Source organism: Nerophis lumbriciformis, linkage group LG07 (assembly GCF_033978685.3).
Source record: "Nerophis lumbriciformis linkage group LG07, RoL_Nlum_v2.1, whole genome shotgun sequence".
In the NCBI taxonomy this organism is placed as follows: Eukaryota; Metazoa; Chordata; class Actinopteri; order Syngnathiformes; family Syngnathidae; genus Nerophis; species Nerophis lumbriciformis.
Window position 1 is genome coordinate 15,513,444 of NC_084554.2, and position 16,341 is coordinate 15,529,784.

Sequence of the window (16,341 nt, forward strand, 5' to 3'; positions counted from 1 at the left end):
GGTGGGAACCGCATAAGAAGTGGAAAAACAGAGGAAAGAGTGTTGACACAGAAACAAACACAAAACACTGGCAAATAAATAAAGCCAGGCATGTCAATGCATGTCATGACACTGGAACCAAATAAAAAGGCATTTTGTTTGATACTATTTTTTTTCATTTAAAATCCAATGTTTTTGTTTGCATTTTGTTTTGCTTGCAATATTTTTTTGTTTGGCTAAATAAAAAGAGACATTTCTCTCCACACAATTGCACTACAGTTTGCATGCGTTTCTGTGACACCTTAATACTTTTGGGTACAGAATTGACCAAAAGTGAACATTTACTGGAATCCTCTTCCACTTCTTCATAATGACACAATAATTACTTCAGTGGATGTTAGACACATCGTAACTACAAAAATAAAAAAAAGGTATACATCATAAATAAATCAAGTAGTACTCACAGGCACAGCTCCCTTTTTGATGGTTAAACTGGCCGTGGTTGCTCTGAGTGCTCCGGTCACGCCGTGGTAATACTTGAAGCAGACCAAAGTCTCAGCTGAAGGAGAAATGCGGCATGAATTCATGTAAAATAAGCTGCAAAAATATGTTGGAATTTTAGCCTTAAAATTACCATGAAAAGCCTGAAATTATGTATTTGCCAAATTCACAAAAATGCTCATTAGACACCTCATAAATGTCAAATGTTTCAATTATTTTACAAAAAAACATGTTCTTTGGTTCAGTTCAAAGTACATTTGAGGTGCAAAAGTGTCAAGGAAAGGTCTGTTCAGATCAGGGCTGGGCGATATGGACCAAAACTGACATCCCGGTATATCGGTATTTAAAACAAAACATGCAAAGTGTTTAGTTTAAACTCAACACTGTTCAGATCAGGGCTGGGCGATATGGACCAAAACTGACATCCCGGTATATCGGTATTTTAAACAAAACGTGCAAAGTGTTTAGTTTAAACTCAACACCACATTACGGTTACTACCAGTTTTCTGAAAATTACTTCATAAAAGTAATTGTAGTTACTTGTGTGGTCATTTAAAGGACTAATAGAATAAATGTAATTAATTACTAGGAATAGTAGTTAAAAAACGTATGTCAATATATGTCATATGCAGTTGAGAGAAGGTCATGAGAACAACGTGCTTGTGCGTGTATGTGCCTTTAAAAGGTGGGGTCTGTTGCCAAGCGACGTGTGACGTCAGCGAGGTTGTCAACTGAACTGTTTTCGTTAGCTTCAGCAGTTAGCAGCGGAGGTTTGTCAGCTCCGACGGCTGCTCTATCGAATCTTTTCACCTTCTTGTTACCTCTGGTTAATAAAGAGGAGCCGCCGCCAGACACCGGAGCTTAGATGCGGGCATGTCGGATGTGCGCGAAGGCAAATGTGGCAGTGGGTCGGTGTCGGCAATGCGAGGTAGTGACTCCAGACCCTTCCCGCACACAGGACACTATGGTGCCTGCCGGGCGAACCGCACCGGCTGCAAACGGTCAAAACAAAAGCACATCAAAAGATACTGGTATGGCGGTATTGTCTCAAATATATATATCTTTTTCTAAAATATACCAGTATTAACCATAATACCGGTATACCGCCCAGCCCTTGTTCAGATAAAACAATGTTCAGTTATGTCGCACATATTTGACATCAATTACCGTATTTTACGGACTATAAGTCGCAGTTTTTTTCATAGTTTGGCCGGAGGTGCGACTTATACTCAGGAGCGACTTATGTGTGAAATTATTAACACATTACCGTAAAATATCAAATAATATTATTTAGCTCATTCACTTAAGAGACTAGACCAGGGGTCGGCAACCCGCGGCTCCGGAGCCGCATGCGACTCTTTGATCACTCTGATGCGGCTCAGCTGCATACTTGCCGACCCTCCCGATTTTCCCGGGAGATTTCGGTGCCTCTCGAAGAAAACTTAATATTGTCAGATTTTCACCCTAACAATAATAATAAGGGCGTGCCATGATGGTACAGCATTCAGCGCCCTCTACAATCTGTACAAACAGCGTGCCAGCCCAGCCTTTTGTTGTATGCATCTTCTGCTTGCACATGCAGGTGACAGCAAGGCATACTTGGTCAACAGCCACACAGGTTACACTGACGGTGGCCATACAAAACAACTTTAAGACTCTTACTAATAATGCGCCACACTTTGAACCAAAACCAAACAAGAATGACAAACACATTTCGGGAGAACATCTGCACCTTAACACAACATAAACACAACAGAACAAATACCCAGAATCCCACGCAGCCCTGACTCTTCCGGGCTACATTATACACCCCTGCTACCACCAAACCCCGCCCCCACCCCAACTCCCTCACACATCATCACCCCCCCCCCCCCCTCTGTGCGTCGGTTGAGGTGGGCGGGGTTTGGTAGCGGGGGTGTATAATGTAGCCCGGAAGAGTTAGGGCTGCATGGGATTCTGGGTATTTGTTGTGTTGTGTTTATGTTGTGTTACGGTGCAGATGTCCTCCCAAAATGTGTTTGTCATTCTTGTTTGGTGTGGGTTCACAGTGTGGCGCATTATTAGTAAGAGTGTTAAAGTTTTTTATACAGCCACCGTCAATGTAACCTGTGTGGTTGTTGACAAAGTATGCCTTGCTGTCACTTACGTGAGCCAGCAGAAGCACCATACAACGTGTGGCTGGGCCGGCACGCTGGTTGTAGTGGGCACTAAATGCTGTACCATCACGGCACATTCGAGAGAACAGTTGCCCTGAAATTCGTAGTCTGCCGGAAAAATCAGGAGGGTTGACAAGTATGACGCTGTCAAGCGCCATTCATATAAAACCCGCGCGCCGCACTAACATTCAATTTTCATATTAAGGTGTGGGCCGCGTGTCTGAGACCCTTGGTTTATACATAGCACAAAGCAAAAAAAAAACTTTGTATGCAGTGTTATTTCATTTCAAATTTCAAAATATTTTTGTGGCTCCCATTGTTTTCTTTAATTTGTGAAACTGGTCAAAATGGCTCTTTGAGTGGTAAAGGTTGCCGACCCCTGGACTAGACGTATAAGATTTCATGGGATTTAGCGATTAGAAGTGACAGATTGTTTGGTAAACGTATAGCATGTTCTATATGTTATAGTTATTTGAATGACTCTTACCATAATATGTTACGTTAACATACCAGGCACCTTCTCAGTTGGTTATTTATGCCTCATATAACGTACACTTATTCAGCCTGTTGTTCACTATTCTTTATTTATTTTAAATTGCCTTTCAAATGTCTATTCTTGGTGTTGGCTTTTATCAAATAAATTTCCCCCCAAAAATGCGACTTATATATGTTTTTTCCCTTCTTTATTATGCATTTTCGGGCGGTGCGACTTATACTCCGGAGCGACTTATACTCCAAAAAATACGGTAATTAACAGTGGAAAAAAACATCAGACATGTCTGATGTGTTCATGATGGATCAATTACCTTAGACTTAGACTTCCTTTTATTGTCATTCAAATTTGAACTTTACAGTACAGATAAGAACGAAATTTCATTGCATTAGCTCGTTGTAGTGCAGGATAAAAGAGCAATAAAGTGCAGATATAAATAAATAGATTACTGTACAGATAAATATATTGCACTTTTGCATATGCATCCACGTTTATGGATGTATGTTATATTTACCTGTAAAATAGGCACAGATGTCTGTCAGAGAAGAAAGTAAACTTACAGTCGCTGAGGTGGGAGCTGCAATCAATTTTCCAGACGATTTGTCCCTTGTGAGAGCCGTTGATGCCTCGGTTTTTATAATCCAAAAAGTTCTCAGACAACGTCTCATCTGGAAAGGGAAATTTAAAGCACACCTTTAAATATATTCGCATTTCATTTCCACAACTTTTGATGTGATTGACATTTGTCCTGATTGAATGACGAAAACATGGACTGCCATGGCACCCTTCCATTACAGATTTTAATTCAATTGTTTTGATCTTTCTCAAAAAAGGAGGTTGACTGGCACTTGAGGGGAGGTGTAAAGTGTATTTTGTACAAATATTTGAACACTAAGACATGAAATCCACATTAGAATGTACAGCGAAAACTCTTGCCTTCTCCAAATTAAGTAACAAATGATTTCGGATGCTAAATAATTTGTAGTTTCGAAGTCTACGTCCATGTCTACATAGACACTAGAGATGCGCGGATAGGCAATTATTTCTTCCGCAACCGCATGACAAAAGTCGTCAACCATCCGCATCCACCCGAATTAACATTTAATCAACACCGCACCCGCCCGCACCCGCCCGTTGTTATATATCTAATATAGACGATGCAAGGCATTAGTGAGGTTATAAAGCTTTTGCCTGTTAAAGAAAGGAGACTGATCCAATGCAGCAATCATCTGGGAGCCGCGCTGAGCGCACCTCCAAGCGCGTGGAGGTGCGATGTCCCTCGCACCCGGGCTCGCGCCCGAGGCTTCAGCGCCATCCATTTTCAGGGCTAGTTGATTCGGCAGGTGGGTTGTTACACACTCCTTAGCGGGTTCCGACTTCCATGGCCACCGTGCTGCTGTCTATATCAACCAACACCTTTTCTGGGGTCTGATGAGCGTCAGCATCGGGCGCCTTAACCCGGCGTTCGGTTCATCCCGCAGCGCCAGTTCTGCTTGCCCCACCCCTTTCGTGAGCGCACTGCGCGCGGAGTGACCCCTGTTACGCGCTCCCGGAAACGGGGGTGGCGGGCAGGTAAGCTGCGTGGGCGGAGCGCGCGGAGTGACCCCTGTTACGAGCCCCCGGCCACGGGGGTGGCGGGCAGGTAAGCTGCTTACCTGCTGCGCGTGACGCCGGCCGCGGCGAAGGCGGACGAGGCGGGGTGTCGTGCGGTGGGCGCGGTGGTGACCCTGGACGTGCGTCGGGCCCTTCTCGCGGATCCCCTCAGCTACGGCTCCCGGTGGGGCCCTCTCGGGGGAAGGGGCCTCGGTCCCGGACCCCGGCGAGGCTTCCCTTCTCCGCTCCGTAAAAGTGTCCATCTCTTTTTTTTTTCTTCTTCTGTTGTGGCATATGCTGCAGGTGCCTGCTCGTTTTTCGTATGTGGGTAACAACATTTAACTATGTATATATATTTCTGAATTGGTTTAACTGCCACCCGCCTGAATCTATTTAAAATCTAATTTTTTTTTATTTCAACTGCTCGACCCGACCCGCGGATAAAATCTAATTTTTTTTTATTTCAACCGCCCGAACCGCGGATAATCCGCGGACTCCGCGGTTGTGTCCGCAAACCGCGCATCTCTAATAGACACAGATAGTTTAAAAAAAAAAAAGCACGTTCTTGCACTCCAGAGCTTTTTTAAAATCACAAAGTAAAGCATTGATGAACGATCCCATTCTGCACTAGTTTTTTTGTCACTTATATTTAGTGATGGGTTCCTTTCACTTTTGAATCAGTGCCGTACCAATTCCTGGTACCTGGTAATCGATATTCAACTGTACCAATTTTCGGTACTTTTATGTGTTTTCATGTGGTCATAAATGGTAGTTTGTTTAATAAGATTTTTTTATATTTTTTTATGTAACATTTAACAGTGAGCTGAAAATGATAACTGCTGTCCAGTTGTTCCATTTTGTTTTCTTACACTTCTGAGTATCATTTGCAAGTATGCATTAATTTCAGTTCATTCTAGGTGTGTTGTCGTAGCCAGGAAGTAGTCTTTGCCATTAAGTTGAATTTGCCAGTCTTGTATTTTGTTGAGTCCTACAAAGTGTTCATACTGCAAGTATTGTACTGTAAATATTACACACCAGCTCTTTAATTGTAACGTGCATCTTAGTTGTAGTTTCCATTACCAAATTACGAGGTGTTGAAATGGTCATGTAAAATCCTTAATGCTAATCGGTAGCACATACCGTATTTTTCCGACTATAGGTCGCAGTTTTTTTTCATAGTTTGGCCGGGGGTGCAACTTATACTCAGGAGCGACTTATGTGTGAAATTATTAACACATTACCTTAAAATATCAAATAATATTATTTAGCTCATTCATGTAAGAGACTAGACGTATAAGATTTCATGGGATTTAGCGATTAGGAGTGACAGATTGTTTGGTAAACGTATAGCATGTTCTATATGTTATAGTTATTTGAATGTCTCTTACCATAATATGTTACGTTAACATACCAGGCACATTCTCAGTTGGTTATTTATGCGTCATATAATGTACACTTATTCAGCCTGTTGTTCACTATTCTTTATTTATTTTAAATTGCCTTTCAAATGTCTATTCTTGGTGTTGGGTTTTATCAAATAAATTTACCGTGTTTTTCGGACTATAAGTCGCAGTTTTTTTTCATAGTTTGGCTGGGCTCCAGTGCGACTTATATATGTTTTTTTCCCTTTTTATTATGCATTTTCGACAGTTGCGACTTATACTCCGAAAAATACGGTACCCAAAAATGCGACCTATACTCCAGTGCGACTTATATATGTTTTTTTCCTTCTTTATTATGCATTTTCGGCCGGTGCGACTTATACTCCGGAGCGACTTATAGTCAGAAAAATACGGTATATGGCATATTCAATTTAAATTAGCATAGACTTAGCACATTTTGAAAAATGGAGCCTTACTGTGACTGCTTTCTATCCAGTATGCTTTCTTTGTTGGCATGGAAAATTACATTACATTGAGGCAATCCGCTAGAAATACCCATGTTTGCCCGCCAAGTGCCTGAGCCGATGCCGAGTCTGCAACCAGATGTTACGTACAACAAAGTTATCGTAATATGGTACCGTTTAATTTTACATGAAATGTTACCTGGTAGTATCGACGGAAGTTAGTGAGTACCTATAAATGTACAGAATTCTGTAGCTATCTTTACTTATACAAACCCCGTTTCCATAAGAGTTGGGAAATTGTGTTAGATGTAAATATAAACGGAATACAATGTTTTGCAAATCATTTTCAACCCATATTCAGTTGAATATGCTACAAAGACAACATATTTGATGTTCAAACTGATATTTTTTTTGGAAAAAAATCATTAACTTTAGAATTTGATGCCAGCAACACGTGACAAAGAAGTTGGGAAAGGTGGCAATAAATACTGATAAAGTTGAGGAATGCTCATCAAACACTTATTTGGAACATCCCACAGGTGAACAGGCAAATTGGGAACAGGTGGGTGCCATGATTGGGTATAAAAGTAGAATGCTCAGTCATTCACAAACAAGGATGGGGCGAGGGTCACCACTTTGTCAACAAATGTGTGAGCAAATTGTCGAACATCCATCCATCCATTTTCTACCGCTTATTCCCTTTGGGGTCGCGGGGGGCGCTGGAGCCTATCTCAGCTACAATCGGGCGGAAGGCGGGGTACACCCTGGACAAGTCGCCACCTCATCGCAGGGCCAACACAGATAGACAGACAACATTCACACTCACATGCACACACTAGGGCCAATTTAGTGTTGCCAATCAACTTATCCCCAGGTGCATGTCTTTGGAGGTGGGAGGAAGCCGGAGTACCCGGAGGGAACCCACGCAGTCACGGGGAGAACATGCAAACTCCACACAGAAAGATCCCGAGCCCGGGATTGAACCCAAGACTACTCATGACCTTCGTATTGTGAGGCAGATGCACTAACCCCTCTGCCACCGTGAAGCCCCAAATTGTCGAACAGTTTAAGAAAAACCTTTCTCAACCAGATTGCAAGGAATTTAGGGATTTCACCATCTACGGTCCGTAATATCATCAAAGGGTTCAGAGAATCTGGATAAATCACTGCACGTAAGCAGCTAAGCCCGTGACCTTCGATCCCTCAGGCTGTACTGCATCAACAAGCGACATCAGTGTGTAAAGGATATCACCACATGGGCTCAGGAACACTTCAGAAACCCACTGTCAGTAACTACAGTTGGTCGCTACATTTGTAAGTGCAAGTTAAAACTCTCCTATGCGAGGCGAAAACCGTTTATCAACAACACCCAGAAACGCCGTCGTCTTCGCTGGGCCTGAGCTCATCAAAGATGGACTGATACAAAGTGGAAAAGTGTTCTGTGGTCTGACAAGTCCACATTTCAAATTGTTTTTGGAAACTGTGGACGTCGTGTCCTCCGGACCAAAGAGAAAAAGAACCATCCGGATTGTTATAGGCGCAAAGTTGAAAAGCCAGCATCTGTGATGGTATGGGGGTGTATTAGTGCCCAAGACATGGGTAACTTACACATCTGTGGAGGCACCATTAATGCTGAAAGGTACATACAGGTTCTGGAGCAACATATGTTGCCATCCAAGCAACGTTACCATGGACGCCCCTGCTTATTTCAGCCAGACAATGCCAAGCCACGTGTTACGTAGTAAACCGTGGCTTCATAGTAAAAGAGTGCGGGTACTAGACTGGCCTGCCTGTAGTCCAGACTTGTCTCCCATTGAAAATGTGTGGCACATTATGAAGCCTAAAATACCACAACGGAGACCCCCGGACTGTTGAACAACTTAAGCTGTACATCAAGCAAGAATGGGAAAGAATTCCACCTGAAAAGCTTAAAAAATGTGTCTCCTCAGTTCCCAAACATTTACTGAGTGTTTTTAAAAGGAAAGGCCATATAACACAGTGGTGAACATGCCCTTTCCCAACTACTTTGGCAGGTGTTGCAGCCATGAAATTGTAAGTTAATTATTATTTGCAAAATAAAATAAATTTATGAGTTTGAACATCAAATATCTTGTCTTTGTAGTGCATTCAATTGGATATGGGTTGAAAATGATTTGCAAATCATTGTATTCCGTTTATATTTACATCTAACACAATTTCCCAACTTATATGGAAACGGGGTTTGTATTTAGCTTAATCTCCTGTCACTCTTGCTGCTCTGCTGCTTTTGATTGGTAGGTTTTTGATTGGTTTGTTCTCTGTGCTATTGTTTAAGTTCCTGTTACAGTCATTTTTCCGTTGCAATTTACTGTGAGTCCCTGATTTTAGGATTTCTAATTTTTGAGCACTGAGCGGTTCATTAAAGACTGTATTTATGCAATTTCTCTTCGTTTGTCCAAAGCATTAAAAATGGATCTAATAAAACAAGATAGCTTAAAAAAATGCTCTCTAAAAGTAATGTTTACCACATGTTTTACTATTGGCAACAGTTTCTTACTTGTATAATGCTGTTGTAGTTTTTGGACATTGTCCTTTGTCACTTCACCATTCTATGACAATAACAGTCACTGTCTCTTAAGATTAAAATAGATGAATATAATACTTTTGGGGAAGAAAAGCATAACTCACCGACAAGATACATTCCAATCCAGTCCCCAGCATCGACTTCCTCCTTGATGTCCCATGTGATCACAAGGTCTTCGGATTGGCCTATAGTGTAGTGAGAAGAGCTGACAGTCAGGGTGGAGCGAGTGTCTGGGGACACTAGATCAGTGTCACTGGTGGACCGTGACAACCCCAACATGAACGCTTCCTGGTTCAGACCGCTGACAGCAAAAGAATCTGGGCCATAGCTATGACGATCCTTACAGCGCTGGCGGCTCTGGTTGCTGCGGGTCGGGGATGCCATGGCCGCCAAGCCTAAAAGGCGATTCTGGTACAAGTTCTGCAACGCAAAAAGCACTTCTGTCAATATAAATATATGGAAATATGGAATTGTATACAACGGCCGCTCGTCAGTTTGCGGCCCCGCGCACTTCCTATCCTATTTTGTGAAAACTTGTTTTTTCCCCAAGGAAACTTACCAATAACTAAAGGCCTGATTTACTCAGATCTAAATAAATCGCGCTAAACAGCATCTGCAATCTATAAAATGTTGTTTGCGATCAACTAAGACTGTGTGTGCAACTGAAAAGTGCTGCAGACTGCCATATTTGAATAAGGATTTTGTGTGTACTATACGGGCCCTCACCACAAAGACATGTATTGCACATTAATTTCATCATGCTCCTACCTTTTTCTCATTTTTCAAAAAAGCAAGAGACATCTACCACTTTTTATGGGCATTTTAGAAGCAGTCGTGCAGTTCATCAACATTGACATCACTGTTTTTTCGGTTTTTTTACCGCTGATGGTGCATGGGAAAGAAGCTGCACTAGTGTGCTCAAGACGAAAAAAATGCAAACTTAAAGAAATTTTTATCATGTAGGATTTTTGTTAGTAATATATATTCTATGTGAAAAAACAAAGGTCTTTAAAAAATACTAAATTACCAAAACGCATCAGTAGAATTTGTTTTAATCAACCCCTCAAAGGAGGACTGCACCTTTTGGGGGGAATTTTGTCTATCGTTCACAATCATTATGAAAGACATGATGACGGATTTTTTTTTTTTTTAATGCAGTCTAAGTTGTAAATAAACGTAAAAAAAAATCAGCTTACAGCGAAGCCCTATATTCCGCCCATAAAACCTAATAAACATTCAAAAAGCGCCAACAATACTCCATTTACATTTTGTGACGTGAATATGAACCAAGTATTAGTGACATTGTTATTATAAGCGCTAACGCAGACAAAACTAATTATAGGGGCGCCGTGATCCCTAGCGTGTGTGCCTATGTTGACATGATCGACTGGTAAGCTGCTTCCTCGTTTCCTTGCTCGTCAAACTTTATTGTAGATCATAAATCGTGCCTCTCACCTGGATAGTAGAGGGATGAGGACGTATTTCGACAAGTTGGTACACTTTGACAGACAATTTAGGCCCGGAAATGGCGAAAACGACATGAAAAGACGCTTACCGTATTTTTCGGACTATAAATCGCAGTTTTTTTCATAGTTTGGCCGGGCTTCAGTGCGACTTATATATGTTTTTTTCCTTCTTTATTATGCATTTTCGGCAGGTGCGACTTATACTCCGGTGCGACTTATACTCCGAAAAATACGGTAGTTCCAATCGACTTTTCTTTGCAAGGACTATGAGTCATATTTAATCAGCAGACATTGTAAAGTAAGTGATGTTTTATTATGTGTGTTGGCTCTCAAAGTCTGCAGTGACTCGTAATCAATGATCTTGTTATAAAAACTGTGAACGTTGAGATGCGTTTTTGAAATTAATGCGCCAGGGTATGCTTAAAAGGATCAAAATATTAAAAGGGAACATTATCACCAGACCTATGTAAGCGTCAATATATACCTTGATGTTGCAAAAAAAGACCATATTTTTTTTTAACCGATTTCCGAACTCTAAATGGGTGAATTTTGGCGAATTAAACGCCTTTCTATTATTCGCTCTCGGAGCGATGACGTCACAACGTGACGTCGCATCGGGAAGCAATCCGCCATTTTCTCAAACACCGAGTCAAATCAGCTCTGTTATTTTCAGTTTTTTCGACTGTTTTCCGTACCTTGGAGACATCATGCCTCGTCGGTGTGTTGTCGGAGGGTGTAACAACACGAACAGGGACGGATTCAAGTTGCACCAGTGGCCCAAAGATGCGAAAGTGGCAAGAAATTGGACGTTTGTTCCGCACACTTTACCGACGAAAGCTATGCTACGACAGAGATGGCAAGAATGTGTGGATATCCTGCGACACTCAAAGCAGATGCATTTCCAACGATAAAGTCAAAGAAATCTGCCGCCAGACCCCCATTGAATCTGCCGGAGTGTGTGAGCAATTCAGGGACAAAAGACCTCGGTAGCACGGCAAGCAATGGCGGCAGTTTGTTCCCGCAGACGAGCGAGCTAAACCCCCTGGATGTCTTGGCTGACACCGTCCCTTATGCCACCGAAGATGATCAAGAGAAGAATATCGACCCTAGCTTCCCTGGCCTGCTGACATCAACTCCAAAACTGGAAAGATCAGCTTTCAGGAAAAGAGAGCGGATGAGGGTATGTCTACAGAATATATTAATTGATGAAAATTGGGTTGTCTGCACTCTCAAAGAGCATGTTGTTGCCAAATGCATTTCATATGCTGTAAACCTAGTTCATAGTTGTTAGTTTCCTTTAATGCCAAACAAACACATACCAATCGTTGGTTAGAAGGCGATCGCCGAATTCGTCCTCGCTTTCTCCCGTGTCGCTGGCTGTCGTGTCGTTTTCGTCGGTTTCGCTTGCATACGGTTCAAACCGATATGTCTCAATAGCTTCAGTTTCTTCTCCAATGTCGTTTTCGCTACCTGCCTCCACACTACAACCATCCGTTTCAATACATGCGTAATCTGTTGAATCGCTTAAGCCGCTGAAATCCGAGTCTGAATCCGAGCTAATGTCGCTATAGCTTGCTGTTCTATGCGCCATGTTTGTTTGTATTGGCATCACTATGTGACGTCACAGGAAAATGGACGGGTGTTTATAACGATGGTTAAAATCAGGCACTTTGAAGCTTTTTTTAGGGATATTGCGTGATGGGTAAAATTTTGAAAAAAACTTCCAAAAATAAAATAAATGATAAATAAATGATAAATGGGTTGTACTTGTATAGCGCTTTTCTACCTTTAAGGTACTCAAAGCGCTTTGACACTACTTCCACATTTACCCATTCACACACACATTCACACACTGATTGAGGGAGCTGCCATGCAAGGCGCTAACCAGCACCCATCAGGAGCAAGGGTGAAGTGTCTTGCTCAGGACACAACGGACATGACGAGGTTGGTACTAGGTGGGGATTGAACCAGGGACCCTTGGGTTGCGCACGGCCACTCTCCCACTGCGCCACGCCGTCCCATGGGAACTGATTTTTGATGGTTTTAACCCTTCTGAAATTTTGATAATGTTCCCCTTTAAACATATACTTACAGTACGTTTACAAAACCTTAATGAAGTTGTTTGGATGTTTAAGGATTTTATAAGCAGAATGGAGCGACTCCCATAAACTCCATTGTAAGCAGACTTTTGATCGCATTTATTTAATAAATAGAATGCATTAAAAAAAAATCCATCCGTCGTCATGTCTTTCATAATGATTGTAAACGATAGGCAAAAGATACCATTCAAGAGCTCTATTTTAGCGGTTAACTATGCTTTTTGTATCCTCCTACGGTGTGTCGTGTAGCATGTTTAGTTATTCCTTATCGTCAGTAAGAAACTTGTTTTTTTATTTGTTGCATTGTGGCAAGGATTAGTGATTTAGAAGCAGCTTCACACTGTGGAGGGATGTTAGCAGTCAGCCCGCTAGCGTTGAGGACGCCTTTGTTTGCTTGTCGCTGTCAAATTTGTGGGTCTTAGCTGTGATCGACGTGCATCATCACAATATAACGTGTATACGAGCAAGTATTTAAAGCTCTATCATGGGCCAAATTTCTATCATATATCGTCTATCGTGCAACCGTACTTCAGGGTAATATTTTTTTGATATATGAACCCTGCAAATAATGTTTGTCGTTTAAAAAACTGTTGAATGAAGGAACAATAAATACAATTGATGCTTATTGCTGTAAAGCACGGGTGTCAAACTCTGGCCTGCGGGCCAAATTTGGCCCACCGTGTAATTTCACTTGGCCCGTGAGGTGATATCAAATTAACACTAGAGCTGGCCCGCCGATTATATACAGCGGCGGTGCCGCGGTACACCGCTAAATCTCATACTTGCCAAACCTCCCGGAAGACTCCCAAATTTCAGTGCCCCTCCTGAGAAATTTGATGTTTGGAGGTAGCGGGGGTGTATATTGTAGCGTTCCGGAAGAGTTAGTGCTGTAAAGGGTTCTGGGTATTTGTTCTGTTGTGTTTATGTTGTGTTATTGTGCGGATGTTCTCCCAAAATGTGTTTGTCATTCTTGTTTGGTGTGGGTTCACAGTGTGGCGTATATTTCTAACAATGTTAAAGTTGCTTATACGGCCACTCTCAGTGTAAACTGTATCGCTGTTGATGAAGTATGCGTTGCATTCACGTGTGTGTGCGTACAGAAGCCGCTCATATCTTGTGACTGGGCGGGCACGTTGTTAGAAGGGATAAAAAGCGGACGTGACGTCAGCTCGTAGAGCACATTAAAGGCAGTGCCTGTAAGGCACGCCCCCAAGACTGTGGTCCGGGTGGACTACGAGATATAATGACTGATAAACATCTTCGTTCGATAATGAAGGGCAATGAACTAGCATCCAAGAAAAGAAGGCAGGTATCTGGTTTGGGCACATCAGATTACATCAGTGTGTTGCAAACTGAGCAGTTTAAAGTCCTGAATGGTTGGTTTATTCATTGTTATTTTATTTTCAAATGTATTAGCCTGTGGAAAAAGTTAATTTTGATATTTACCTCAGAAGGCTGCAAATAGAAAAGAGGCATTCCATTTTTATTTAAATTGTATTTGATATGCCATTGATATTTTTTAATTATTATCATTATTATTTGAAACTCGATTTTGCATGTCACTATATAGTTTTATAAGCCTTGCTTGTTCAATATTTAATGCAAAACTTGTTTGGGTCCCTATTAAAAGGTTAATGTGTTCAACCTTGGCCGCGGCTTTGTTCACTTTTACATTTTGGCCCACTCTGTATTTGAGTTTGACACCCCTGCTGTAAAGTTTAAATCAATCAACCTTTCTTTGACACATACATTTTCAGCCCTTTGAGACACTTGTGATTTAGGGCTATATAAATAAACATTGATTGATTGAATAGTTCATTTATCAATTAATCAATTGATTAATTAATTAGTTAATTATTTAGTAATTTAGTTGAGAGGCCCATGTAAAATGTGTGTCTCTAAAAACATGGACAGTTATTTCAGTTGGTAGGAAGGGAGCTCATTTTCCATCCTGGGGATCTGAGATGATCAAGGAACGCTCCAGTAAGGAAGGAGCTTCAGGGCACGGCTCAGCCAGCCTTGATGGAGCGAACTCAATGCCGAAGCCCTTTGAGCGTGAGTTGGTGAGAGGGAAACAGGTTAAGGCGGGTCGGCACGCAAAGCAGAAAAAAAGCAAAAAACATGTATTTTGCAGCATTCGCAATTTAGATCTTCCATTCCCATACATGTATTTATTTGTGGGCAGCCACAAAAAAAATATTTTGCAAATAAGCAAAAATAGAATAACATTTTTGTTAAGTCATTTTCCCATAGGTTAAACGTGTCCAAGTTTAAAACGACTGTGGGACTAATTTTCATTAGCCTGTCAATGAGGTGGTCCCATGCATGTCAGCATTAGGCTAGCTGCATCCTGTATGGTTTTAATGTTTTTTCCAGGTTATGCCAAACTGTATTGTTGATTAAACATGATTCTTACATGTATGTGCACTTGAGTTTGAGTTTATTTGGAACATGCAAGCATACAACATGATGCATCACAATTTCCAGTTTCTCTATTCGACATGTTCGAAAAGGAGTAGGAAGAAGCAGAGCTTATTTAATCCTCCCCCTTTTCTTTTACATAACAGTTGCTAAAACTTTTGTTCACTTCCTGTTCTCAATTTATTCACAATATACTCCATAAGTGATCACAATAAAAATAAATAAATAATAATAATTTAATAATAATAATTGGTGAAGTAAGTCATATTTCATATGATGAGATAAGTAAGATTATTTTGAGAATGGATGGATGAAATAAATTGAGAATGTTTGTCATGGTTCTTGTTCTTTGTACTTTGTAAACACTTTAAGTTTGAGGAGTTTCTTGAAGTGGATCATATTAGTACATTGTTTGATTGCTTTGCTTAATCCATTCCATCATTTAATTCCACATACTGACACACTGAAGGTCTTAAGTGTTGTACAGTGTGCATACAAATGTTTTAAATTACATTTTTCTCTAAGATTATATTTCTCCTCTTTTTTTGAGAAGAATTGTTGTATATTCTTGGGTAGCAGGTTATAGTTTGATTTTGTGTATAATTTTAGCTGTTTGCAAATTCACTGTGTCATGGAATTTCAGTATTTTTGATTCAATAAATAAAGGATTTGTATGTTCTCTATATCCAACATTATGTATTATTCTAACTAATCTTTTTTGTAACACCGTTAGTGAATGAAGTGCACTTTTGTAGTTATTTCCCCATATTTCTACACAGTAACTCAGATATGGTAACACTAGCGAGCAGTAGAGAATATGAAGAGATTTTTGGTCTAGAACATGTTTTGCTTCATTCATTATTGATGTGTTTCTCGCTACTTTATGTTGTATATTGTGTGCATGAGATTTCCAGTTCAATTTATCATCAATCATTATACCTAGAAATTTGGTTTCATTTACTCTTTCAATTTCTACTCCGTCTATTTGTATTTGTGTTTGACTTTCTCTTCTTATTTTAGTTTTACTGAGATTCAACGATAGTCTGTTTTCGTCAAACCATCTTTTTAATTTGTTCATTTCTTCTGTTATTATTTGTATTATCTTCTGTGTGTTCTCTCCTGAGCAAAACGCTGTTGTATCATCCGCAAATAATACTAACTTTAAATCTTTTGTAACTTTACAAATGTCATTTATATAGAGATTGAATATTTTAGGTCCTAGTA

At 40.7% G+C, this 16,341-nt stretch overlaps 1 protein-coding gene across 6 annotated transcripts in view; it reads right to left on the bottom strand.

Moving 5' to 3' along the window:
• LOC133609793 (E3 ubiquitin-protein ligase HECW1-like) overlaps positions 1-16,341 on the bottom strand; it is a 181,770-nt gene that overhangs the window by 140,577 nt on the left and 24,852 nt on the right. For all 6 annotated transcript variants that reach the window (XR_009815776.2, XM_061965749.2, XM_061965747.2 and 3 more), the window contains 3 exons: positions 9,236-9,551; positions 3,690-3,797; positions 444-538 (listed from right to left, as the gene is read on the bottom strand). Coding sequence is in view for 5 of the 6 variants with exons in the window: in XM_061965749.2 (XP_061821733.1) it covers positions 444-538; positions 3,690-3,797; positions 9,236-9,551 (519 nt within the window). In the remaining variant the exon portion in view is untranslated. The remainder of the gene's footprint in view (positions 1-443; positions 539-3,689; positions 3,798-9,235; positions 9,552-16,341) is intronic.